This window comes from Spermophilus citellus (assembly GCF_964194105.1).
Source record: "Spermophilus citellus genome assembly, chromosome: 6".
Lineage (NCBI taxonomy): Eukaryota > Metazoa > Chordata > Mammalia > Rodentia > Sciuridae > Spermophilus > Spermophilus citellus.
In genome coordinates, this window is record NC_138187.1 from 66,304,923 (window position 1) to 66,332,714 (window position 27,792).

Genomic DNA, 27,792 nt, shown 5'->3' on the forward strand with positions numbered 1-27,792 from the left:
CCAGACTGTGGAATCAACCCAGATGCCCTTCAATAGATGAATGGATAAAAAAAATGTGGCATTTATACACCATGGAGTATTACGCAGCACTAAAAAATGACAAAATCACAGAATTTGCAGGGAAATGGATGGCACTAGAGCAGATTATTCTTAGTGAAGCTAGCCAATCCCTAAAAAACAAATACCAAATGTCTTCTTTGATATAATGAGAGCAACTAAGAACAGAACAGGGAGGAAGAGCAGGAAGAAAAGTTTAACATTAAACAGAGACATGAGGCGGGAGGGAAAGGGAAAAGAAAAAAGGGAAATCACATGGAAATGGAGGGAGACCCTCATTGTTTTACAAAATTATATATAAGAGGTTATGAGGGGAATGGGATAACAAACATGGAGGGAAATGAATTACAGTAGATGGGGTAGAGAGAGAAGATGGGAGGGGAGGGGAGGGGGGATAGTAGATAGGAAAGGTAGCAGAATACAACAGTCACTAATATGGCAGTATGTAAAAATGTGATGTGTAACTGATGTGATTCTGCAATCTGTATTTGGGGTAAAAATGGGAGTTCATAACCCACTTGATTCTAATGTATGAAATATGATTTGTCAAGAGCTTTGTAATGTTGTGAACATCCAATAAAAAAAAATCTTCCAAATATATAATACTTCAGAAACTTATCTTACTTAATTTGAATTGATATTCATAGACTATGTCATAAATCATGTTCAAACCGATGACATTGATACTTTTCCCAATTTGAAGAAATATCACCAGATTCTCTTGGTAATATACAATAAATATTTTTTTTATAAAAAGACTGCTTTTTTAAAAAGCAAAATGCATTCAAAATCATTAAATTTTTTTTTTATCAAAACCAAATTACCATAAGGTGCTCATTCTAGTATAGTCTGGATACTGGAATTTCTGTAAACATTTTTAGGATCTTGATGCCAATTAATTAAGAGACAAGAACATTATGTTGACTATTAAAAGCATTACTAGTGATTTATGAATTTCTACTCCTACCAATATTACATTTTTAGGACAAAAATGCCTACCTTATATTTTTGGCCTGCTGAACATCCTAAATACCCTGTCAAACTACTTGGCTTTTATCCCTGCACAACTCATCATACCAACCATCTGCATAAATAAAGATGCAAGCATCTGCTATATGGCAAATGGTCTCAGGGGCAGATGTTTCTATCCTTGTGTTCATGTCACTGGGGCTGGATACATTATTTGAACAGATGTACACAATCTGAAAGTGTTGTGTCCCACAGTGAAATGTCTCCAACTGCTTTCTATCAAAGTACATAAATGCTATTTGCACCTGCATTTATGTTAATGATATAAAGGCAGCAGGGGTCTGACAAAGTGAGATGTGATGCTATGAAATATATTTACATGGTTAATTGGAATTTCTGAGACTATGCTGCCAAACGGCCACACTGACATTGATACATGCTCGAGTAAATTGTCTGATTACCAGCGTGCTTTTTAAGTAATGGAAATATGGTTATTTCAAAATAACTCATTATCTGAATCTACTAATAAGAATATCTTAAACTTTAGTATTTTATACCAAAATAAAATATGCATGGTCTACTTGATAGGTTTTAGGCCACCCAAGCCATTTCCAAGGATAGGTCTAGAGATATGTATGTGTTTTCCATTTGTTCTTCTGTCAACACATAACACACTAATAAAGCACAGTGGTACTTTGCAGAAGTTATTACATCAGAAAGTTCCAATTTCTAACATTAAGGAGTTAACCAAAACCAGCTTGAAAATGTCAATCTGTACTTGGTCTGTGGCATAAAATGGTACCAAAAGTCCAAGAACAGCATTTACACCACTTGTTAAGATCAACACGTTTCCACATGTATTTCAATATTTGAAAACATAATATTTTGGTAATACATAAAGAATGATTTTTTCCCCTCTAGTAACAAGGTCACAAAGCAATGCTAACCACTAAAAGCAAAGCACTAAACTCTAGTGGTTCTCCTTGCTACTACTGTGCATTTACATGTAAGGGCTGGAAAGTCAAATAAGTTACAATAGTAGTTTTCTTTACAGCTTTACTAAGCTAAAAGGTTGTGGTCAATTTCAAATAATACATTACTACTTTTATTAACTTGAAATTTATAATATCAACTATGCTCAAAGACATTGTATCTGAGATAAATATTATCCAAAATAACTTTTTTAAAACATTTATTTATTTATTCTAATTTGTTATACATGACAGCAAAATGCATTTCAATTTATAGTACACATACAGAGCACATTTTTTCATATCTCTGGTTGTACAAGAAAGTAGAGTCACACCATTCTTGTCTTCATACATGTTCTAGGGTAACGATGTCCTTCTCATTCCACAGTCTTTCCCCATTTCCCTTCTCTTACCTTCCCTCCCCTTTGCCCTATCTAAAGTTCTCCCATTCTGCCCAGGCTCCCCTGCCCCATCTCCATTATGGATCAGCATCTTCATATAAGAGAGAACATTTGGCCTTTGGTTTTTGAGATTGGCTTACTTCACTTGGCATAATATTCTCCACCTCCATCCATTTACCTGCAAATGCCATGAATTTATTTTCTTTTAATGCTAAGTAGTATTCCATTGTGTATATATACCACACTTTCTTTATACATTCATCTACTAAAGGGTATCTAGGTTAGTTCCACAATTTAGTTATTGTGTGTGAATTGTGCTGCTATAAACATTGATGTGGCTGTGTCCCTGTAGTATGCTGTTTTTAAGTCCTTTGGGTTTAGACCAAGTAGCTGGGTCAAATGGTGGTCCCATTCCAAGTTTTCCAAGGAATCTCCATACTGCTTTCCATATTGGTTGTACCAATTTGCAAGTCCACCAGCAATGTATGAGTGTGCCCTCCTTCCCATATCCTCGCCAAAATTTACTGTTGTTTGTATTCTTAATAGCTGCCATTTTGACCGGAGTGAAATGAAATCTTAGTTTTGATTTGCATTTCTCTAATTTTTATGCTGAACATTTTTCACATATTTGTTGATTGATCATATATCATCTTCTGAGGAGTGTCTGTTCAGTTTGTTGGGCCATTTATTGACTGGGTTATTTGTTTATTGAATGTTAAGATTTTTGAGTTCTTTACATATCCTAGAAAGTAGTGCTCTATCTGATGTACTGTGGTAAAAATGTGCTCCCATTCTATAGGTTTTTTATTCACCTTACTGATTATTTCTTTTGTTGAGAAGCTTTTTAATTTGATCCTTCCCATTTGTTGATTCTTGATTTTACTTCTTGCGCTATAAGAGTCTTATAAAGGAAGTCATGGCCTAGTCCGATGTGTTGAAGATTTGAACCTATTCTTTCTTCTATCAGGTACAGGGTTTCTGGTTTAATTCCTAGGCCCTTGATCCACTTTGAGTTGAGTTTTGTGCATGGTGAGAGATAGGGCTTAATTTCATTTTGCTGTATATGGGTTTCCAGTTTTCCCAGCACCATTTGTTGAAGAGGCTATCTTTTCTCCAATATGTTTTTGGTGCCTTTGTCTAATATGAGATAACTGTATTTATGTGGGTTTGTCTCTCTGTCCTCTATTCTGTATCACTGGTCTACAAGTCTAGTTTGGTGCCAATACCACGCCATTTTTGTTACTATTGCTCTCTGGTATAGTGATGCCACCTGCTTCACTCTTCTTCTTCTTTTTTTTTTTTTTTTTTAAAGAGAGAGTGAGAGAGGAGAGAGAGAGAGAATTTTTTTTAATATTTATTTTCTAGTTCTCGGCGGACACAACATCTTTGTTGGTATGTGGTGCTGAGGATCGAACCCGGGCCCCACGCATGCCAGGCAAGCGCGCTACCGCTTGAGCCACATCCCCAGCCCTGCTTCACTCTTCTTGCTATGGATTGCTTTGGTTATTCTGGGTCTCTAATTTTTCCAGAAGAATTTCATGATTGCTCTTTCTAGTTCTATGAGGTATGTCATTGGGGTTTTGATTGGAATTGCATTAAATCTGTATAGTGTTTTTGGTAGTATGGTCATTTTGACAATATTAATTCTGCCTATCCAACAACAAGGGAGACCTTTCCTTCTTCTAAGATCTTCTTCAATTTCTTTCTTTAGCATTCTGTAGTTTTCATTGTAGAGGTCTTTCACCTCTTTTGTTAAGTTGATTACCAAGTATTTTATTATTCTGCAAATTATCCTGAAATATCTACTTATGGAATTTCATGGTAATTTATATGCATACTTATATACATATGCAGAACAGGGAAAAATCTGTACCACCTGACATGTACAGTTCCCAGATGAGGTCAAACTAGGTGGTGCTCTCCTTTTTCGTTTTAGCTCTTATACTGTAAACAAGAGTCTTTTCAATGGTCTATTTAGTGCCATGTTTTTGCATTTTTATGCCATTTCTTGTCAGTTTCACCATTTAGAATGACCCTCAATCATAGTGCTGAGGTTCTATCTAGTGTTCATAAGCACAAAAAATCCACAGTGTGCCTTATGGAGAAAGTAAGCTTTGCTGAGGCATGAGTTATAGTGCTCTTGTTTGTAAGTTCAATGTTAATGAATCAACAGTATATATTAAGTAAGGTGTCTGCAAACAGATACACACATAAAATAAAATTATGCATTGATGGTTGTCAAATTCGTTGTAACCAGATGCCCATAGAAACCTAACCTTGTACATGTCCCAGGAGTGATGGTTCAGTATGTGTTAATTTCTTTGTTCTCAGAGACTTTATAGAATATAACTATTTCAAGTGATGAGAACTGGTTGTACCTTACCTTACTTAACTATCACAGAACAAGAATTATTATCCCCATTGGACAGATGAAGGGACTAAGATTTACTGATTTATTCATGATCACAGAACCTAAGAAGAGCAGAAGAATGACCAGTATTCTTTAACTAGACTGAGGAGAAAGCAGAGATGGGGAGGAGGAAAAGAAAACCTAGAAAGGAGGCTTAAGAAAATCGTTTTCATATAAGGTTTAAAAAAAGTGAAACTGTGGTTAGACAACAAGATAAACTACTTTTAGGTTAAGTCTTCACAGAGTAAAGACCTAGTACAGGCAGCCCAGTGTTATTCATTAAAACAGCGATAAGAGAGTACAGCTGAGTTTGGTTTTACTTTTCCCCCTTTGCTCCTTGCTGGTTGCTTCTTCAAAGGCAATAAATATTGGTTAAAGAACATTTGATTTTATTGATCTCAGAACTCCTGCTTGGTGTTTCATTAAAAAGAAGGAGGAGGAGGAGGAGGGGGAGGATGAAGGGGGAGGAGGAGGAAAGGCTTAAAACATTTTGATATGAAATGAGAGTTTAAAACATCTACAACATAATTTACTATGCATTTGAGAACCCATTACATTCCAGGGTGCTTAAAACCCTGCTAAAGATAGAAAATTCATCAAGAGCTTTATAAAAGACCTAATTGATACTGAGTGTCCAAGGTAAGTAAATCTTTCCCCACAATTTTCTTTTTTTAAAAAACATATTCACTAGGTATTCCAAGTGTTCCTTGAGTTTTAAAATGCTATCTTCACTAATGCCAAATTATTTAAGGCTGTAAAACCTAAGTATACTCTTTAATGTCTATAAGACATAAGAATATATATTTTGGATGTGTCCTATTTATTTTAAAAATATTTGATTAAATAAGAAAATTCAGGCTTTTAAAAATAACATCTAAAATGAATTGGAATTATAATGATTGTAGCTTTACACAAATAATGAACAAATTTTGAAAATTAGTAGTAGTTGGAGAGGAGGCTTAGCTCACTGCAGTGTTTCTGGGGGAGCCATTAAGACCCACTGTGTTGACACCTCAAAGCATCCACCGACTTCTTAATGTTCTAAGTAGAAATAATGCTCATGATGTGAAAACTACATTTAAGCAATACAAACGTTATGACAGAATTGAGAAAAATTGCAGAAGACCTATTTAAGAAGACCCTGCCTTGGAAGCTGCAAAACTGAGTTTTAAAACTGACAAATGACTAAGAATTTTGAATGACTTCCATAAAACATTTCCTCAACTGGACTTAAATGAAGACTCTTTTCTGATCAATAAACAACAGGGAATTAAAATTCATCCTGCCCTATCTAAGCTGCAAACATCAGTCCTCAATTGGCATCATCACAAATTATAAATTGTCCCTGTCTGAGAACCATTTGGTGATGTTGCTCACCTGCTTATCAGGCCGGTAAATAAATTCACCTGCATTTTCAATCATTGGTGATTATCTTTCTTTCAAATTCAACAAATCTAAAGTAGAAGTTACAACTATTGTTGGCCTTATTATGTTATTTTCATGTCTTTTTTAAAAATGCAGTTTATCACTGACTACATTTACTCTTTTCCAACACAAAATACTCATTCTTACATTTCTATTAGGCCATCATTTGAAACTATCAAGGAAAAGAAGAAAGCTATAGCAAAGTTATAGGAAATTTTATTCCCAAATCCTTAAGGTGAGAGAGAGAAAACTGAAACAAGAGAAGTCTTACAAATTTTTGGAGACTATTTTAATCTCCCTAAGTGTTTAAAATAAATAATATCACACAGAAAGGAACAATGACAACATTAAGTTATAATGAAAAAATATAAATGTATAAATTCATCATTAGAGTGATATTACATTGTTAAAGTTCTTTCTCTGAGATTAGTAGTACCTGGAGCATGCTTAGCTAAATGTGGTTGTACAGGGGGCCATTAACACCCACTCAAAGCATATTCTCTTTCCCCTCATTTAAATAGAAGGAACTAGAATTTCTCATTAGTTTTCTGTATTAATACTATTGCTAGTTCTTCCTATCTTTAAAGCTGCATTTCTTGTTGACTTCTGTATATAATGTGCTGAGCAAATGTCATCTCTCCACCAGCTCAAAATCTCTGGCTTAATCAACTGTCTTCACCCAGGTTTCCAAAATATTCACTTCTAATGTAGCTTTAATATAGTTAATTACATATATGTCTATCATTTCAATAGGAATCTGTGTTGTCTGAAAGTCAAGGCTCTTTATGATTTAATTTTTGAATAGCTCATAACATCTGATATCATTTCTAGTAAGAATAACCTTGATAATCCCCAAATCAGTTTCCACCATATGAATGTTTGGTAAGGTATAATATGCTGGTGGAATGCATTTCCCTTAAGCCCTAGCATCTGTTGATGGTGTCCTACTTGAATTTCATACTTATATCTGTATGTTTCTATAAGTCAGAAATTCAAAAGTCTCACATTTATAAACAACTTATCAATAGTTTGTTAAGTAAATAAATCAGCATTTAATAAATAGCATGAGCCCATCAAACTTCTCATTCATGTAAAAGATTATATTTTCTGACAGAAATATAAATAATCATAATAAATAAATCTGATATTTTTATTTCCTAAACAATATTAATATTATCCAGGACATGCAGAAAGCACTTGAATGAGTTAATAAGGAAATTAACAAATAATTGGACAATTCTTAGGCCTCATATATATTGCTTTTCTTCAATGAAGTGATTCATCATAGTATGTCATAATTTCTGCCTACTTTGATTTAAGATCACTTTAAGCATCTATGTATCTACTTAAGCATTAATCAAAGAAAAAAAAGAGGGTTGATCAAAAAATTATTAGAAAACTATAAATTTATGATGTGACACTGGGGACAAACAGCTTTACTTTTTGATAGTTCTGGGTTCAAATCTTGAATCAGTGACTTACTGGTTGATGATGTTGGCAAAAGTAACTAATCTCCCTAAATGCTTAAAATAAAGATTTATCAACATACTACGTCAATGTTTATAGCAGCTTAATTCACAATAGCTAAACTATGGAACCAACCTAGCTGCCCTTCAGCAGATGAATGAATAAAGAGATTGCAGGCTGGCTCAGTGGCACAAACCTGTAATCTCAGTGGCTTGGGGGGCTGAGCCAGGAAGATCACAAATTCAAAGCTAGCCTCAGCAAAAGTGAGGTGCTAAGCCACTCAGTGAGACCCTGTCTTTAAATAAAATACAAAATGGGGCTGGAGATGTGACTTAGTAGCCAATTGCCCCTGAGTTCAATCCCCAGTAACAAAAATACAACAACAACAAAAAAGAAATCATGGTATGTATATGCAATGGAATATTACTCAGCCTTAAAGAATGAAATCATGGCATTTGCCAGTAATAGATGGAACTGGAGAATATCATGCTAAACGAAATAAGTCAATCCTAAAGAACCAAAGGTTGAATATTTTCTCTGATGTGTGGATGCTAATTCATAATAAGGGAAGTGGGTAGGGAAGAATAGAGGTATTTTGGATTAGACAGAGGGGAGTAAAGGGAGGGGAGAGGGTATGGGCTAGGAATGATAGTACAATGAATTGGACATTATTACCCTATGTGCATATATGATTACATCACCTGTGTAACTTTGTATCATGTACAACCAGAAGATTGAGAAGTTATACTCCATTTATATATGATGTGTCTAATGCATTCCACTGTAATGTATAACTAATTAGAACAGATTTAAAAATATTTCTATCCAAATTACTATGAGGACTAAATAAAAATAAGGGATGGAAAGTTGTAGGCTGAGTGACTATCACATTGGAGGCACATGGCTAATTGAGTTCTTTTTGGTTTGATGTCTTTTCTCTGTCAAATTCCACATTTGGGGCTTAAGCATATATGGTCCTAGAAAAGACTGATGAGAAAGTTAATAGGACTACTAAATTTCCACCTGGTAGGCTAAAGGAGTCTTATTTTCTGGCTGTGTCAATGGAAATAACTAAGATTATACAATAGTCCAGAGAGGCAGACACACAAAAACAAAGCAAATAACCCTTATGGAAGCAAAGCAGGCAAGAGGTGTGAGGGGTGACATGCTTTATTTCTCTTTATCATCAAACAGATAAGCAGCTCATTGCTTAATTACTCACTATACAAATTTATAACATCTTAGAGCCACAAAAGGGATATCTAGTCCTTTTTTTTTTGGTACTGGGATTTGAACCCAGGGGCACTCAAACACTAAGCCACATCCCCAGTCCTTTTTAAATTTTATTTTGAGACAGGATCTAGCTAAGTTGCTTAGGGCCTTGCTAAATTGCTGAGGCTAGCTTTGAACTCATCATCCTGTCTAAGCCTCCTGAGTTACTGGGATTACAGGTGTGTGCCACCACACCCAGTTCCTAGTCTTTATAGTATAGAAATTGAGGATTAGGGTCAAAATAACTTGTCTGACTTTCCATAGCTGATGAGAAAGGGTTCTGGGAAAGGAGCCCAGATTTCCTGATACTTGATCCATTATTCTGTCTTTTAAGCAATTATGCCTATGTTTGCTGCTCAGGTAGAGAAAGTTAACACCAGTCAGGACACTGACTTTCCAAACCCTCCATCAGCTACTGACCATTGTACTAATCTTCCAAAGGATATACCAGAGAAATTCATGCTCTTGATTCCCACTTAGGTTCTCTCTTTGGCCTCCCACTCCCATTTCCTTTCTTGCCCTAGTGTTCAGAGCTGGGCTTTGTGTGAGTCTTAAGGACACTGGCCCTCCCTTTGGCCCAATGCCTGGATGAGATCCAAGTCAAGGTTTTTTCCATGATTACTTTCCATAGCTTCCCTTGGATCATGTTTGTCCTTCTAAGGTCACTAGACACTCTAAGCAGGAGGCAGCCTCAGACTTATCCCACTGACCAGCCTCCTAAGAGGGAGAAAGCCCACATATCAGTAACAATTATAGAGTATAATAATTACTATCATGTTTTAAGTGGTCATTCTATAATCAATAATATGCTGATAGTTTACATAAATTATTTCTTTTAGTTTCCATATCCTATAATGTGGGATTAATTACCTTTATTTTAGAGATTTATAGATAAGGAAGCTGATATCAAGTGATACACCTAAGATTATATAATTGATAGAATTAAATGATAAAAGCAGATTCCATACTTTTAAGAGCTATGATACTACCTTTTCTTTGGTAGAGAGATCAAAAAGTATTTGCTCCATTTAAGGATTCTTTATAGCTAATTCTCTCCTTTCAACTAAAAGCTATATCCTCTACTAAGGTGGTCCAATTTTGCATCTTTAAAGATAACATTTTCTCTTAAACCCATGTCAAAACTTCTGTTCTGTTTAGAAGAGATTAGGTAGGGGCAGAGGAAAGATTTGCATTTCTCCTATAGGTTAGAGTGTGCCCTTTAGAGGGAGGACAATTCAATTATTCATTATTTAAGAAAAGACTTTATCTTCCACCTGTAAACTTTTTCTGAAAGCTCCAGAGGCTCCTGTTAAAAACTCATTATTTCTATCAATTTTATGGAGCGGAAACAGTTTTTATTATCTGTTCATTTTTAAATGTGCATGGGATAAATAGGTCAAAGAAATGTACAAGCAAATATTCTCTTTCCACACATGTGTTCCCATATGTATATTTATGTGTGTGTGTGTGTGTGTGTGTGTTTTCTATTCACTAAAACCCATGTTGTTCTGCTTCAATAAAGCCAACACACTATCAGTTCAATGACATCTATCAGTGCCAGCTAACTGCCATCAAATGGGAAGGGTTCTGGGAGTTTTGCATGGAATGACATGGCCCTGCTCTCAAGGACCTAAGAGCCTAATAAAGGAGATACAGGTCCTTATAACTCAGGAATCCACAGCACTCAACTTACCAAGGAACATGAATTTCATATATAATTAAAAGGTTTGCTTCTAATTCTAGGAAATGAGTCACCTTATGATTAGAGGGTAGTGACATTAAATATATCAATTAAAATTATTTTATTATAGTGTACACATTACCATTTTCCTCAGCATGGCTTATCTTACCTTGATCTTTGGGTGGTACTGATAGAGGATTCTGCATTATGGTGAATTTGACTTGAATGGGAACTTTCCTAAATATAACCGAGCACAAATAATAATTAGAAAATAATTGAGATGTCATGTTAAATACATGCTAAAATTTAAATTATAATGTTTTTATAAGTAATTCTATTTATAATTACATGACTAATAAGAAATGAACTGAACTAGTAAGAATTGATGTTTTTAGTCCTCTTCTTACTTTTCTACAAACAAGATTTCACTGAATGTACCAGACTGGACTTGGAGAGGAATGCAATAACACATTGAGTCAGAGGCCCTACCCGAATCCCTACTCTTATCAATCCATGTGTGTATAAATTAAGATTCCTTGAAAATACCCTTCTGGATAATTATGTTTCATATATTCTTTTTAGGAAGAAATAACTAAAATGCTTAACAATATATATAAAGGTAATGTAATTTGCAATATATTCATTTAATAAACTATAATCTAGTCATTAAAAACATGATTATAAAGATTACATAGTAGCATAGAAAATGTCGATATAGTGCATTGATGAAACATATTTAATGACACACAGAACATTATAACTATAGGAAAAAACAAAGGCATTTTCCACATGGTAGAAAATATGTTTGAAAGTAAAACACAAAAACCAGTGACTACATTAAGTATTGACAAGAAAGTAGAAGAAATGGAAATCTTATATGCTGCTAGTAATAATGTAAAATGGTAATTACTTTAAAAAATAGTTTGGTAATTTTTCCAAAAGCCACAGATACATCTACCATGGGATCCAGCTAATCCCTTCCTACTTACCCAAAGAAAAGAAAGCATATACCCACACAGAGACTTGTACAGAGAACACTCACAACAGCTTTATTTGTAGTAGCCCCCAATCAGAAACAATCCAAATTTCACCAACAGGTGGAAAGTGTGAACAGACAAAGAAACACTGCTAAACAATTTAAAGAAACAGACTATTAATCCACATTACAATGGAATGAATCTGCAAAAGCACTATTATCTGAAAGAAGCTAGACCAAAAAAAAGCATATATTGTACAATGCTATTAATATATAAGATTTCAGAAAATACAAACTATAGAAATAGACTGATAGTTGTCTGGAGTCAGACGACAAAGAATGGAAAGAAAAGTCAACTGGGCACAAGAAATATCCCTTGAGGCAAAAGATGGATTCATTATCTTGATTGTGGTTATAAACTGTCAAAAAGTAAATAAAATAAATAAAGCAGGGCATATATTTATAAAAAAGTTATTTAAAAATGTTTCTTAAAATTTTTAAGTGTGAAAAATGCTAATGATGTGTTCTTATATCAAAACATTGGTTATTAAATAGTATGGGTCATTTTTTCCATATATTCATGAGAACAACTAGCAAATATTAAAAGTGGTTATCTCTGAGTCAGGCATTAAATTATTATTTAATTTCCATTTTATGCTTATTGGAATATTACAAAATTTCCCCAATGAATAAATACTACTTTTCCAATCAGAAAAAATTTAAATTATTTTGAAACACTATCATGAATTAAAAAAGGAATGTAATCATAATTATTTTTATTTTATAAACTGATATATAACTTAAAATTGTACATACTAATGGGGTCCCATGTGGTGTTTCAATATATGTATGCATTCTGTAATGCTTAAATTAGGTTAAACACATTTATCTGCTCGATCATCTATTGTTTTTTCATGGAGAAAACATTTAATATGTTTTCTTCTAGCTTTTTGAGATATACAGTACATAACTGTTACCTACAGTCACCCTACCAGGCAATAGCTTCTTATTCCTATCCAGCTGTAACTCAGTACTCATTGATCATCACTTCCTTATTCCTCCCTCTTCCCTACGCTCCATTCTTTAGTAACCACCATTGCACTTCTCAACCTCTATGAAATTAACTTTTTTCTATTCCATATGAGTGAGATCATTAGGTATTTGTTGTTCTGTGCCTGGCTTATTTCACTGAACATAAGGATCTTCATTCCTATGCAAGTTGTCACAAATAATAGGATTTCATTTTTTCTGGCTAAATAGTATTCCATCATGTGTATAGGACACCTTTTCTTTAGTCCTTCATTAGTTGAAAGACACTTCCATTGATTCAGTATCTTGGCTACTGTCAACAGTGCTGAAGTACTGCATGTGAATGCAGATCTCTGTTCAACATACTGACTTCGTTTCATTTGGATAATATGTAAAGCAGCAGGATTGTTGGATTATAAGGTAAGTTCTATTTATAACTTCTTGAGGAAACTTCATACTGATTTCCATAATACCTCTACTAATTTAAATTACCACCAGTCATGTGCAAGGATTCCCTAGATAAATCCGTTTTTACTGGGGGAGATGATATCTTAATGTGGTTTTGATTTGCCATTTCCCTGATGATTAGTGATATTGAGCATTTTTTTCATATACTTGATTGTCATTAGTATGTCTTCTTTTGAGATGTATCTATTTAAGTACCCTGCCCATTTTTAAATTGGGTTATTTATTGATTTTTCTTTTGGATATCAACCCCTTATCAGATGTACAGTTTGCAAATATTTTTTCCTATTCTGCAGGTTGTATCTTTATTCTGATTGTTTCCTTTGCTGTGCAGAAGCTTTTTAGTGTGATCATTTGTCTGTTTTTGCTTTTGTTTCCTGTGGCTTTTGGGCTCTTGACCCCAAACTCCTTTTTTAATGTCCTGAAGCCTCTTCTCCCCTGTGTCTTCTTCTAGTAGTTTCATTGTTTTACATCTTACTTAAATTTGCAATCCATTTTGAGTTGATTTTTGTAACTTGTCAGAGGTAAGGGTCTGGTTTATTCTCGTGCCTATGGACAATTTATCCTTAGCACTGTTTATTGAAGTCTTTCCATTCTCCAGTGTTGTTAGTGCCCTATTAAAAATCAGTTGGCTATACATGCTTGGGGTTATTTCCAGGCACTCAATTCTGTTCCATTTGTCTCTGTGTTTGTTTTAATGCCAATATAATGCTGTTTTGGTTACTACAGTATTGTAGAGTATTTTGAAATCAGGTAATATAATAAAATATCTTCATCTTTGTTCTTTTTGTTTAAGGGTGCTTTGGCTATTTGGGGTATCAAAATAATTTTAACTGTATGTCCAATATCATGGTATCCACGGTAGAAAACTCACTCAAAAGTCATACTGTGTTTTGGTTTTCCATATTTTTATTGGTGTATTATAATTATACATAATGATGGAATCTATTGTTACATATTTGTACATATATATTAACAATATAATTTGGCCAGTTCATTCCCCCATATTTCCCCTTTCCTTTCCCTCCTCCTCTCAAACTCCCTTTCTTCTCTATTATCTCTCTTAGATTTTCATGACATACTCCCACACACTACCCGCTCCCCTTTTCTTTTCTAGCTTCCACATACATATGTGAAAAAACATACGGACTTTGACTTTTTGATTTTGGCTTATTTCATTTAATGTGAAGTTGATGCTCTCAAATTCTATTCATTTTCCTACAAATGACATAAACTCATTCTTCTTTATGGCTGAATATAATTCCATTGCATATATGTGCCACATTTTCTTTACAATTCATTCACTGACAGACACCTAGGCTGGTTCCATAGTTTGGCTATGATGAATTATGCACTATAAACATAGGTATTCATGTACCACTATAGGAGCCACGCTATCTTTTGCTGTCAAGTATAGCACTGCTATAGTTTCATCCTATTGTAATTATGAAAAATGAAAACATTTGTAATTAATACACCTAACACCAAATAAAACATCTTGCATAATCACAATATTGCATTTTCTGACTAGCTTGGATGATAGTTCATTATATAAATATGTTAGAGGAAAAGATGTATTAAATAGTCACATAAAATCTAACAGTATTTTTCCAACTTCACACAAGAAAAGTCAATGTGCATTTTTACAAAAGTACAGTATATAACAATATGTAAAATTACAACCTGACTTTTCTTTCTTGAATTGTTAAAAAGTATATTAAGCAGAAAAATCTATCAAAAAAGGGAAAAAAATTAAAGAATGCACATAGTGAATACCATCAATTATGGCAAGATTTAATATAATGAGCTTTATAAATCACTCATATGATTACTTTTAATTTTAATTAATATATTTAAACAGAGTTGATTAAAAATGAAAATTAGGTGAATTGGTTACTTGGGAAAGTGACAGCTTGATGGTGCAAGAAATGGAAATTTTCCATTTACTTCTTGTTCAGGAAGCCTAAGGCAGACATTGCCTTGTCTTTGTTATGCTGCCTTGCCAAGACTCCTAAAAATAAATTTAGATAAAGACCTTAGAGAATAAAAGATAATCATTTGTTCCATGCTCAATAAGCTTATTAACATTAGCCCATGTTGTAAGTTAGTGTGATAAGTGCATGCTCTTGTATATGTGGGTACCAATCACAAAATTACAATGTAGATGTCAGTCTAGATGATTTTTCCAGGAAGGGATTTCCAAGGGAATAAACATGTCATACATCACCAGACAGACATACTGTTATTCAGATAACTGTAATAATGTAATAAATTTGGCCAAGAGAACTTGAAATGTGAAAATAGAGAAATGGAAATATATGAAAACAGTAATGAGTCTTTTGGTGTCTTAAAAAGGTTCTGCTTTATTCACTGAGATACTACTACTAACCTGCCACATTTGGGTAGCTGTTCATCTGACAGGCCATTTTCCACTTTTGATCCTACTATAATCTTGTGCCTCTGGATTCTAAAGCATAGCATGGTAATAGTACCACAAGATTTTAGGTTTGAAGTTAGAATTAGAGTCAGCAAGCCCATGGATGTCTATTCTATACTACAGCTCTTTTATAAAATGGGCTTAGTTTACTAGTAGCATCCTACCTTATGACTGTAATGTAATTTATTTATCCACTGATAGGCATTTGAATTGTTGCCAATAAATGGTTATCATAAATAAATCTAAATACTTGTGCCCACTTTTTGTGTAGATAAATGTTTTCATATCTCTTGGGTAAAAATTTAGGAGTAGAGCCAGGCACAGTGGCCCACGCCTATTATCCTAGCCGCTCCGGAGGCTGAGGCAAGAGGATTACGAAATTAAAACCAGCCTCAGCAATTTAGTGAGGCCTTAAGAAACTCAGTGAGACCCCCGTCTCTAAATAAAGCATAAAAAAGGGTTAGAGATGTGGCTCAGTGGTTAAACACCTCTGGGTTCAATCCCCAGTACCAAAAAACAAAACAAAACAAAAATGTAGAGTGGAAATGCTGGGTGGTATACAACTTTATAAGCAATTACCTATTTTCCACAGTGGTTGTGGTATATTTCACTAATTAAAAAAAAAAAAAACACTACTTCTAAGCAATGATGGAATCCATATTTCTCAAGATCAAAAAGACTTCAATACTTTAAAGCTTATTGTTAAAATAGCAAAAATTTATAGTATATAAGTCCTGACAATAATAGTATTAATCATTTGCTGAATTATAGTAAATGCTTATTCCTGCTTTAATCTATCCTATTTAAGAACTGAATAAAAATAAAGTTCTCAATTTGATATTAAAGGATTAGAGAAGCTAAAACTATCTACAGAATAAATTTTGATCCACTTAGTAAATTCTTAATGCTTATATTGATATTTACATTAGTACAAGGTATTAATGTTTGACAATCTCCTTCCTTTCTTAAATAGTTGCACATGGCTAAAAAAAAGTCCTTCCTCAAATTCAGATATTTTAAAATATGATGGTTCATGCCTGTAATCCAGCAACCTGGCAGGCTGAGGAAGGAGGATCTCAAGTTCAAGGCCAGCCATAGCAACTCAGTGAGGTCCTAAGCAACTTAGTGAGACTGTCTCAAAATAAATTTGGCTAGGGATGTGGCTCAGTGATTAAGCGACCTTGGGTTCAATCCCTGATACAAAAAATAACATAACATACAATACAATACAATACAATGCAATACAATAAAATAATGTATAGGAGGCCTTTTTTTTCTTTAATTTGGTCTTCACACACACAAAAAATCTGTTTAGGAAAACATGCTCTAGCCTAGACCCTTATTTCTTTTCTCTTACAAGTTTTCTACAAAGGACAACTTCTATGGTTCTAAGTACAACTTTAAATTTGTATTCCCAGCTCTCAGGTTCCAGGCAAAATGTTCTCTGCCTGCTACATATTCCAACTGACTACCTCTAACTTCTAAACTAAATGCAGCTCCTGCCTTGAAATGTGCCTCTCTTTCTTTCTTCATGGTGCTGCAGATGGAACCTAGATTCAAGCATGCTAGGCATCCCCTCGCTGCTCCTCTTTTGAAGTTTTTTCAAAGCTATCACTTCTGTTTCATCCTCACCTTCCTGTCTTAGGTCAGGTCCTCTTAACTTCCTGCCTCTAGTCCTATACCTTTCCAATCTACTCTATGCTGCTAGAATATCTTTCTCTTTTTTTCTTTTTAATTTAAATCAAAGTTACATTAACTATTTCCCTACACTTCATTTTAAAAATGCAGCCACTACATCATTATCCAAAGTACATGTATGAAGACACGAATTGGTGTCAACATACTTTATATACAACCAGAGATATGAAAAATTGTGCTGTATATGTGAAATAGAATTGTAATGCATTCTGCTGTCATTTGTTTTAAAAATCAATAAAAATTTTAAGAAATAAAAGAAACATTTTAAGTTAAAAAAAATGCAGCCACTACACAGAGATAAGCACTTGAAATTTTTATAGCTGATTAGTCCAGTATTTATAACTCTATATTTTTTCTCCAAATTTTCTAAGTATAGAATTCCAGGTTGAAATTTGAAGGCACTGCTCGCTCGGCTGAGTTCTGATTTCCAATATTGGTGTGAAGAAATCCAAGGGGTCCTTCCTATGTCATTTGTTTGCATTTCTTTTTTTCTTTTTGGAAACAATACTTAGAAACTTTACAACCAAGTGTCTTAGTCTATTTTGATCCATTCCCCAAGTGTTTGATGGGCCCTATCAATCTGGAATCTTGTGCATTTCACTTCCTGGGACATTTCCTTCAACTAGTTTTCTTGGATTTCCTCATTTATTTTTCTCTGTTCTGTCTTTTTGCCCTTGAACTCCTATTATTCAGATGTCAATCCTCCTAGGATAATTATACTTTATTTTTTTTCCCTTTTCCATTTCCCTTTTGTACTTTCTGGAAAAATCCCTCAATTTTACCTTCTAGTGTTTCAATGAGTTTAGTTATTGATTTTTAAAATTTGAAGCAATCTTTATTGATTTTGCCACTCATACATGTTTCTATAACTAAAAGTGACAGATAATAGACTAAGTATAAATTTCCTATGATTTGTAGATTCCCTAGTTGTGTTTTCGGGAGGACTGAACTACTCCTAAAATGACATTTAAAATATTTTATGTAAAGTAAAAAAAAATCTTATAAAATTGAATTTCTCAAGTATCAGGTTCAGAGGCTTTTCAGATCTTTCAACATTGTTTCAAGTTTCATCACCTACATATAAGAAGCCCTAGAAAACAATAATTTTCAACATCATTTATCAATGCATTATGTTGACAATGATGCTTTTATACATTTCATCTAAGTATAAAAAGACTGAAGTTTTCAGGAATGGTTTTAGTTTTAACACACAACCATTCTTCCATTTTTTTATTTGTATAAATGTCTAAGATATAGTTGTAAGAAAACTATTTGTCTCTATTTCTTTTTCTTTTTAGAGAGAGAGAGAGAGAGAGAGAGAGAGAGAGAGAGAATTTTTTTAATATTTATTTTTTAGTTTTCGGCGGACACAACATCTTTGTTTGTATGTGGTGCTGAGGATCGAACCCGGGCCACATGCATGCCAGGCGAGTGCACTACAGCTTGAGCCACATCCCCAGCCCATATTTGACTCTTTTTCCATCAAACAGAACATGCTTGGAATTTCCAGCCTGGCTTCCAAGTCTATCAGTATGAAGAGGTCACCAAAGCCAGTGAGGTTACCATCCTGACAAAGATGGAAGCATTTCAAAAAAGAATTGCATTATTTGGTAATAAATGACACTCAGCAACAAAATAAATACCACAAAATAAAGAGGCTGTCATTTACCTTTCCATGATATTGATACATATTGTGAGACTGTTCATTATTTTGTTCTTTTCAATCAGTCTGGCTGTCAGCACTTCAGTCAGTTTTCTTTTAATTCACTACTTTAGAAATGATCCTATTTCCACCATTTTTACTCTTATCTACTCGCTGTGACAAAATCATCTTTAAACTAAACAGGTTACAGAAAATTGATAAAATTTTAATATCATTTTGGATTCTTCACATTTCTTTATTAAGTCTAACCAGCTGCCAAGTACCACACACATTTTGGTTTCAACACCATAGATCAATGGGTATGTATACTTTTAACAGATTCTGTTTCTACCTCTTGCCTCTCTTCCCTTCTAAATGATTCATGACATCCCCAGTTTAGTCCATTTCTGTCTCAGTCCTCTGCCACCTCCAGCTGTTTCCTTCTCTACAATTTCTGCATTCAACTGAAATCCCATCCATTAGTTTCACAATGACTATTCAATTAAAAAATAAAATCAAAACTAGTTGGGCTCAGTGGCAGAGCCTATAAGCCCTGCTATTGGAAGGCTGAGACAGGAAGATGAATTTGAAGCTAGCCTGAGCAACAAAGGGAGACCCTATCTCAAACCCAAAACAAACAAACCTAAGCAAATAAACACTTCTTTGCTCCATTTCCTAATATCATTCATGCTATATATTTTTCCTCATGTTCCGTGGCTGTGTGAATTACTGCTTAATACAGAATCTGGTGATTTTTCTTCTTCTGAAAATAATTCAAACTTAATTTTACTTGGAGCACTCTAGTCACAGATATACCTTTTCAGTATCACCTAAACATTTTTTATTTTCTGCCCCCAAGGGCTTTTATCAAACACTTAGGTTATCATAAAATGATTATTTCCAACATAGAAAAAGCTAAATAAAAATTAACAAGCTTTGAAACAGAACTTGGATCAAAAAGGTTTCAGGTTAAAATACAGCATTCTGGAATCTTATTTTTTCATTTATCAAAAAATTTCTATTAGTGTACATTAAGGTAATGTGAAAAATTATTTTGAAAAACCATAGCAATATTCAGATAACATATATATATTATTTAAAACATACATTTTAAAACTAGTACTTTTTACATTTCCATTAATAAAATATTACCTCATTACTAAGTGTGAAACAAAGAAAAAATTCATAATTTCAATAGTCTGACATAAAAATACTATTAGTGTTTTGTTATGTCCCTAGTTTCTTCCCTACAGTTTTAATATTTGTTTTGGTTTTGTAATACATGCAATCATAATGTATATATATGTATATATTTTTTATTCTGCTCTAAGCATGTATTTATGGGGTGGGTGTATGGCCAAGTGGTAGAATATGTGCTTGGTAGACATGAAGTACATGGTTCAATGGGTTCAATCCCAAGCACCAAAAATAAATAACAAACATTTTCTTGTATTGCTAAGCCTTCAAAATCTATTTTTAACACTATGTTTGTATTTTAGTTAAAAAAAATATGTACAGGGCAAAAGTTCAAATAGTAAATGTAGGAATATAGCAAAAATTTAAGCTTGCCTCTCATTCTGTTCTCCCAATTTATTCCCTTAGAGGTAACATGCTGTACCTTTTTGGGTATCCTTTAAGGAACAATCTGTGTATATGTAAGTTAATGTGTAGAAATATGTCCCATCCCTTTCTTCCCATTCCCACTTTGAAGCAAATTATACATGATGCTCTTTTTTCCCTTAATATATTTTTGAGATCTTTAAATGTAGATGGATACAATGCCTTTATTTATTTATTTTTTAAAATGTGGTGCTGAGAATTGAACCCAGTGCCTCACACGTGCTAGGCAAGCACTATACCACTGAGCCTCAACACCAGCTCTATTCTTAAGACCTTTCCATATCAGAACTTATAGATTTTCTTCATTTAAAGGCTAAATAGCGATTCATTACATGGAACCACTCTTCCACTCCATCTTTTTTTTTTTTTTAAAAGAGAGATAGAGAGAGAGAGAGAGAGAGAGAGAGAGAGAGAGAGAGAGAGAATTTTATTATTTATTTTTTAGTTTTTGGTGGACACAACATCTTTATTTGTATGTGGTGCCGAGGATTGAACCCAGGCCTCACGCATGCCAGGCGAGCACGCTACTGCTTTAGCACATCTCCAGCCCTTCCACTCCATCTTTCTTCCTTTCTTTTTTCTCTTTTTTTTAATCACTGAAGAGTACTTTTTTTCCTTCCTATATACTCACCATATTTTCTCCTCATTCAAGAAAGAACATAGCATATAATTTTTTTAAGTTAATGGATACAATAACTGTACTTTATTTATTTATTTACTTATTTTTTATTTATGTTTGGGGGACCAGAGATTGAACTCAGTGGCACTTGGCCACTCAGCTACATCCCCAGCCCTATTTTGTATTTTTTTAAGAGAGGGGTCTCACTGAGTTGCTTAGTGCCTCGCTGTTGTAGAGTCTGGCTTTGAACTCGCACTCCTCCTGTCTGAGCCTCCTGAGCTACTGGGATTATAGGCGCGTGCCACTGTGCTGAGCTATTTATTTATTTTTATGTGGTGCTGAGGATTGAACCCAGGGCTTCACACATACTAGGCAATTGCTCTACCACTGAGCTATAACCTCAGCCCTGGGGTACACCTTTTTTTTTTTTGTTGTTGTTGTTCTAATTAGTTATACATGATAGTAGAATGCATTTTGACATATCATACATAAATAGAGTATAACTTCTCATTCTTCTAGTTGTGCATGATGTAGAATTATATCAGTAGTATGCACATAGGGTAATAATGTCTAATTCATTCCACTGTGCTTCCTACCCCTGAACACTCCCCTCCCTTCACTCCCCTCTGTCTAATCCAAAGTACCTCTGTTCTTCCCTAGCTGCGCCGCTGCTGCCCACTCTGGCCACTATGATATCAGAGAAAACATTCGGACTGGCTTATTTTGCTAGCATGATATTCTCTAGTTTCACCCATTTACTGGCAAATGCCATAATTTCATCCTTCTTTCAGGTTGAGTAATATGGAACTACTGTTTCTTAACCCACTTATTGATAATTAGATTGTTTTTAGGCTTTCGCTCTTTGCTAACATGCACAAGTCTAATAGTAGGACAAAGTCACAGTAAGAAATTTCTGGGCCAGGTCAATTTAAGATTTTTATGGATATTGGCAAATTGTCATACAAAGAAGTTGTACCACTTATCCAACAACATATGAAAATGCTTCAAAAACACTATTTGCAAAAACTGCCACTGGCACTTTTCAGTTAATTATCCAAAAGCTTTAAAGAAGGGGGGGGGGAATACAAGGCCTTTAAGGAGATTCTACAATACCTACATGTTTTTCTCAACTTTAGTTGAACATGCAAACACTGCACTTTGTTGAAATATACAAACCCTGACAATAAAATGAAAACCAGTGTTCACATCTCAAGAATTTAGAAGGATGCTTGTTTATAGAAAGTCTTACTTGAGACATCAGAAAAGGGAAGAAGCGTCAGTTTTAAGAAAGTGCGGCTGCCCAACACTACCAAACGGAAGGTGTTAGTGCTCCTGGAGCTTAATCCCTTAGTTGATATTAGCACATTTTTTTGCTAGGAATATGAAAAGACAGTGATTTCCCCAATTTAAAAAAAGACAAACAAGATAAACAACAAAAAGGAAAAAAATCCTACATATTTGAAAAAGTAGCCTTTTAAATTTTTTGTAAAGACATTATAGAGCATACAGACATTTTAGAGATAATTTTATATTATAAACATTTGTTCCTTTGTCTAATATGAAATGTTTTCTTCACTGAGGTTCTACCAGCTGAGGATCAGGTGAACCCAATTAACCCAATTTTAACTTGTCCCTACTAAGTGTTTTATTTTAGATGTACACTGCTCCCTAAGTCCTTTAGGGTACTACACGGAAAAACTATAAACAGGCTAAAAAGGTCATGACATTAATTTTGCTGTCGTTTTCATGCCTTAAGTAGGCATCAAAAACTAGAAGAACCTTGTCCTGTGGGAAGGAGGGTAATATCTGAAACTAATTATAGTAGTTACCATAAAAACTATTACAATTAAACACTATGACCCTAGCTAAATATATTTTGGTACTTTTTGCTAATGAATACAATTTCTCAAATAAGATTACTACAATCTTAGGTAGAGCAAAATGGTTCACCAGAGAACTAGAGAATAAAGTAACCACTCAAAAACCTGAATTTTCATTCACCTAAAGCTTAGCTGGAAGGCTTTATGTAATAAATTTAGCATAGCTGGACTCTTTTGCAGAAAATGCTATACTTGTTACAAGACTTTATTTAAGAAGGAAAAACTTCTAATTTCACATAGGTAGACTATTACATGAAGAGTCACATCTGCCACGGTTCACTGCCTACTTAGGAACAGATTTCACTCATTTTCTATTGTCATATGCTTCTCCTGTTTTGTCAACTGAGGATTTGTGTATAAGCACTACTATTTAAACCTAAAAGAAAATAAAAGGGGAAAATATCTCAATATTTCAGTAGCTTCTTTCTGTGCTTAAGGTTTTAAGAATCGAACTGCTTTATGTGTTTGGAAGATAAGATGGTCTAGCAGCAACATTTAAACTTAGTGATTTCCTGCTGATTCAGGTTCTGACCACTTTATAACATATAGCCTGAGCACCAGGTGGGATAGATAACCATCTGATTAGCAGGTGAGTAGTATTCACTGTGTATTTCTCTAATGCTAGGAAAGTTCTCTAAACTTTCCTAGCATTAGTTCTCTAAATGCTAGGATATTTCCACACAGATGCTGATGGGCTCACTTTAACCCTTACAAACACTGGAGAATAGATATGAGAGCCAAGGCCAGGAATGATGAGTTTGAGTGGGCAGGGAAGAAAGGAACATTAGTCAAGGAGGTCTGTCAACATTTGTTTAAGACTAATGAGGAGGGAAAAAAATGAAAATGTAGCAATCAAGAAGGAATGAAAAAGGAAGTAGGAAGAAAAAGAAACAATGGCAACATTACTTTAAAAGGAGAAATAGCATGTGAAGAAAAAAATCCTTTAAATTCTAGTTTAAATATTTTAGAAGACACAGAAAAATCAGTCAAGAACTAGTCCTTTAGGTTCCTGATGAAGTGAAAAAAGATGTATACAGTACTTCTTGTGTATTGTTAAAAGCCTTGATAATCAATATCTATTAATTAGTGTAAACGGTCCTAATTAGCGTAAATGTTGCTGATCAAAAGCAATCATATCAAGTGGAATAAAGGGAAGAGGGGGGAACAGGAAGAGGAAAGACAGTAAAATGAATTGGACATTACTTTCCTATGTGAATATATGAATACCCGACCAGTGTAATGCCACATCATGTACAACCAGAAGAATGAGAAGTTATACCCCATATATGTATAATATGTCAAAATATATTCTACTGTCATGAATAATTAATAACAACAACCCCCCCCAAAGCAATCATATATTAAAATTTAAATTGTGATAAAGTCAAATACTTTAAGAACATCCTTTATTTCTCTAAATTTGAAAGTTAACCTTGGAATAAAAAATTTGAATTGTTTGTTTAGAGGTATTAACTGAATATGAAGCATTATTATAGAGGAAAGATGAGAAAAAAAAGAATGCACAAGGCAACAGAGCACCACTCTTTTCTTGTAAGGATTTCTACAACAGTTCCTAGTGGATTATCAGGGATTCCAACTTGGACATGATTAGGAACACTTTCCTGATCCTTTATCTTCATATATTTGATAATGTTCCCATAATCAATTTCTTTATAAATCCACATCTCAAACTACAATTTGTAGTCCAAATGTGCATATTTGCATGTTGGATGATGAAGCAACATTCTCAGCTAGTGCATCAAAAAGTGATTTTATAATTATCTAAATATTTCATTACATTTTGTTCTTATTATTTTAGAAAAATTAGTTGGGATGAATAATCTAATATAAATGTAGTAAGATACCAACAACCTAGGCAAAATAAAAACAGATAAAATTTCTGTGCATCAAAGGGCACAATCAGGAGAGTGAAGAGGCAACCTACAGAATGGAAAAAAGTATTTGCAAATTATAATTATCACATCAGATGTTAATATCCAAAATTTATAAAGAAATCTCATGACTCCACAACAACAAACAATCCAATTTAAAAATGAGCAAAGGATCTGAATAGTCATTTCTCCAAAGATGACATGTAAGTGGTCAGCAAATATATTAAAAAGATGTCCAACATTACCAATCATTAAGAAAATGTAAATCAAAATCACAGTCACTTCCTTGGAACTCATTAGGATGGCTATTTTTAAAACAAAAACAAACAAACAAACAAACAAAACAAACCAGAAAATGAGTGCTGGTGAGGATATGGAAAAGATGGAACTCTTGTCCAGTGCTGACGGAAATGTAAAATGGTCAACTGCTATGGAAATCGGTATGACAGTGGTTTAAAATTAAAGTTAGAAATGCCATATGATCTAGCAATTTGACTTTTCAGTTTATGTCCAAAGAGGTGAAAGCAAGATCTCAAAGAGATACAAGCACACCCAAGTTCATGGCAGCATTATTCACAAAAGCCCCAAGATGAGTCAATCCTAGGTCTAACAACAGTATGGATAAAAAAACACACATACAACAGAATAATATTCAGCCTTACAAAGGAAGGAAGGCAGGCTACAACACAGATGAATCTTGAGGTCATTATGCTAAATGAAGCCAGTCACAAAAGAACAAATATTGTATGATTCTTCTCATCTGAGGTATCTCATACAAACAGAAAGTAGAATAGTGGTTGCTATGGGCAGGGGACAGGAGAAACAGGGAGTTGTAGAGAATTTGAGTTTTAAGGGATGAAAAGCTGTTTGTTTTCACAACAGTGTGAATACATTTAACACTGCTGAGGAGTACACTTAAGAATAGTCAAGATGGTAAATTTTACGTTTTTTTTTAAACTGAAAGAGAAAATGTAATTATGCATAGGTCTGATAAACAACATATAATTAAGCAAAAATGGCAATCATTGAAGATTTTTTTAAACTGTTACTGGAAGCACAATGGATTTAAGTCAGGTGTTATATGTGTCCAATCACAAAGAAAAATAAAATAATTAAAGAATATTTATAAATGATATATCAGATATTATATCAAAAAGAAGGAATTACATAATGTTTTTGGGTAAGAGGGTATCTTCTTATATAGCATAGGTCTATTTTTTTTTTTAACTTTTTCACACTGCATTTCCATGTTGTTAGTTTTATGTTTCTGTGACCAAATGTCTGACAAGACTAACTCATGGTTTCAGAAATTCAGTCCATGGTAGACTGACTGCCATTGCTTTGGGCCCAAGGTGGGGCAGAACACCAGGGTGGAAGGGCTGCAGCAGAGGAAGGCTGTTCACCTCATGGCAACTGGGAAACAGAAAGAACAAGGACAAGGAGCCAGAGGGCAGATGAACTCACCAGGGCACATCCCCAGTGATCCACTTTCTGTAGCCATGCCCCACTTGCCTACAATTAATACCTAGTCAGTCCATTCAAACTGGGATGGAATGATTAAGTTACAGCTCTTATAATTATTTCACCTCTGAATATTCCAGCATTAACACAGGAGCTTTTCAAGGACACCTCATATCTAAACAATCACACATGTAATTTTTGAGAAACATATTTTGTACAAAATTAAGTATTATAAATGGGAAGTACAAACCTAGGTCTCAGAGGTCTTAAGCTATGAACACTGCCACTCTCAAAACTGGATCTGGCTCATTTCTTTCTATATCCCCTAAACAACTATCACCCTATCTTCTCTGGTTAGCTCATTAGAAAGTCAGGATTTTTTCAGGTAATCTTTTTTATAGGGCTACCCAAATATTAGCAGCTGACAAAAAGATCCAGTGCTATAGAAAAGAGCTTCAATGAATACCATTTCAGCTCCAGGCTGGTTCTGGCAGGTTCTCACCCTCTTTCAATCTAATACCACCCCAGGCAACCCATATTCCCCACACTCTGGCATTATCAGAATTAAGTTGGAAAAATCAAGTTAATCCAGATAGTTTCAGATTAAAACAATCCAATTAAAAATTAGCATCAAAGAAATTAGCTATTAGCCTTTAAACTAGCTTTGAGATTTAAGTAGCAAGTCTATTTATTCCTGTACTCTCTAAGATATGGTTATATGCATAATATCAACAGTGAGACAAGCAGACATGGATGAAGGGTGTGGGAGGCAGTGCTCTGGGGCACCCAGGGACTTGTGGGATTGCTTCTGGAACATTTGTTACACTTAAAGGATTTAAAATGCTGACAAAGACTTTTCTCCCACAGATTATATTACCTCTCAATAATATAGTATGAAACCTGAAATTGAAATATAACTAAGAAGAAATCTCTTTTCATTTTGTCATACAATCTTAAATATCAATATCACAAAACTGGCTGCTGGTGTAGATTCACTCAGCATTAGGATTTTCTATAAATGACTGGGTGACGAGGGCAGTTTAGTCTAAAAAAGTAACAGCATATAAAAATAAAAGGATAACTAGGCATAGTGGCATACGCCTATAATTTCAGCAACTTAGGGGGCTGAGATAGGAGGACCACAAGTTTGAGGCCAGCATGGGTGACTCAGCAAGACGCTGTTTCAAAATAAAAAAGGCTTTTGATAGATTCAGTCCCTAGTCCTGAATAAACAGATAAATAGGTAGATGATTTCAAAAGAAAAAACTCGTTTCAGTGGTAGCTTCTGGAAAGGGAAAAACTGAGAGGTATATTTGGGAGGGAAACTGATTTTCCAATGTAAATTCTTTTGTAAACCTTTCAAATGTTCTACTGTGCAGATGTAAAACTTTACATTATCAACATAAAAAGAACAGGAAGA

The 27,792-nt window shown here is 34.1% G+C and overlaps 1 protein-coding gene across 35 annotated transcripts in view; it reads right to left on the reverse strand.

Annotated features, from left to right (window-relative positions):
* The window catches only part of ZNF438 (zinc finger protein 438), a 183,599-nt gene that overhangs the window by 23,263 nt on the left and 132,544 nt on the right, over positions 1–27,792 (reverse strand). For 32 of the 35 annotated variants that reach the window (XM_081298823.1, XM_081298811.1, XM_081298794.1 and 29 more), the window contains one exon: positions 10,823–10,890. The exons of the other annotated variants lie outside the window; for them this stretch is intronic. In XM_081298823.1, the coding sequence (XP_081154949.1) occupies positions 10,823–10,890 (68 nt within the window). The remainder of the gene's footprint in view (positions 1–10,822; positions 10,891–27,792) is intronic. 35 annotated transcript variants of the gene reach the window in all.